General features: G+C 54.5%; 1 protein-coding gene across 1 annotated transcript in view; it reads right to left on the reverse strand.

The window, feature by feature from the left end:
- Positions 1-1,064, reverse strand: part of LGALS4 (galectin 4) — an 8,200-nt gene that overhangs the window by 3,698 nt on the left and 3,438 nt on the right. The window contains exon 3 of the mRNA XM_007955519.1: positions 501-705. Coding sequence (XP_007953710.1) covers positions 501-705 — 205 coding nt within the window. The remainder of the gene's footprint in view (positions 1-500; positions 706-1,064) is intronic.

Below are 1,064 nucleotides of genomic sequence, written 5' to 3' on the forward strand. Positions count from 1 at the left end.
ACTTCCGTAGTGATACTGCCTCGGAAACCCAAGGAGGGGTCGCTATGAGTCAGGGCCGACTCGACGGCACATAACAACAACAACAACAACATGTGAGTGAAGACCACGTAGCTTCTCCAATCCATCAATCCTCCCACAGCCCAGGAGACCCTTCTCTTGGGTAATGTGGGAGCTCGAATGAGGATGTTCACTGCAGCTTTATTTATGGGAAGCAGGAGGTGGGGCAAGGGGGACAGTAAACTGAGGGAGGACAGATATCAGTGAGTCCTGTGTAGCTGTCAGGAGCCATGAACCATGTGTGCATAGACCAACACAGGGGTCTAAGGCACAAAATGATGAGTGAGGAAAAAGAAGAAGGAAAGAAAGGAGAGAGGGTGGAAATAGGGCATGAAGGAGAGGGAAGGGAGGAGGGGAGAGAAAGCAGAAAGGGATGAAGGGAGGGGAGGAAGGAAGGAGGAAGGGAGGCGGGAAGAGAAGCCTCACCCACCCTCCCATCAGACCTTGTAGTGCTCGGCCATGACCATGAACACCAGCTCGAAGGCAGCACCCTTGTGGAAGGGCATGCTCCTTTTCTTCTCCTCGCTGCCCCAATTGTCGCCCTGCCGCGAGTTGAAGACCACCTTGTCCCAGCCATCAAAGCGGGGATTGAAGTGGAAGGCGATGTCTGCCCCCGGGCCCTGCCCCACCATGAAGTTGATGGAGAACCTAGTAAGACAGGAAGACTCATCTCCATGCCACCTTCCTGCGCACTGCATGAGAAGCCCTCTCAATCCCAACCTGTCCCAGGGTTCACAGACCAGACCTCAGCACCAGCTCTGAGGGGGCGACCTTGGCACATTGACCCAAGGTGGGGAGAAGTTGCACCCCTGAGGTCCAGGAGGCAGACACCCACCATGACCCCTTATTTCACTCCCTTTCCTTCTAGACCACCTGCTCCAGGCTCTCCCAATTCCAAATACTTCAAAAACTGGGATTACCATATCTCATAGTGGCTAAGACACTTGCCTGCTAACCAGCCACCAGCTGAACCACCAGCCACTCCTCGGAAGGAAGGTTGGGCAATC

The sequence above is a fragment of the Orycteropus afer genome, unplaced genomic scaffold (assembly GCF_000298275.1).
Source record: "Orycteropus afer afer isolate SDZICR_OR568_19922 unplaced genomic scaffold, OryAfe1.0 scaffold00507, whole genome shotgun sequence".
Taxonomy (NCBI): Eukaryota; Metazoa; Chordata; class Mammalia; order Tubulidentata; family Orycteropodidae; genus Orycteropus; species Orycteropus afer.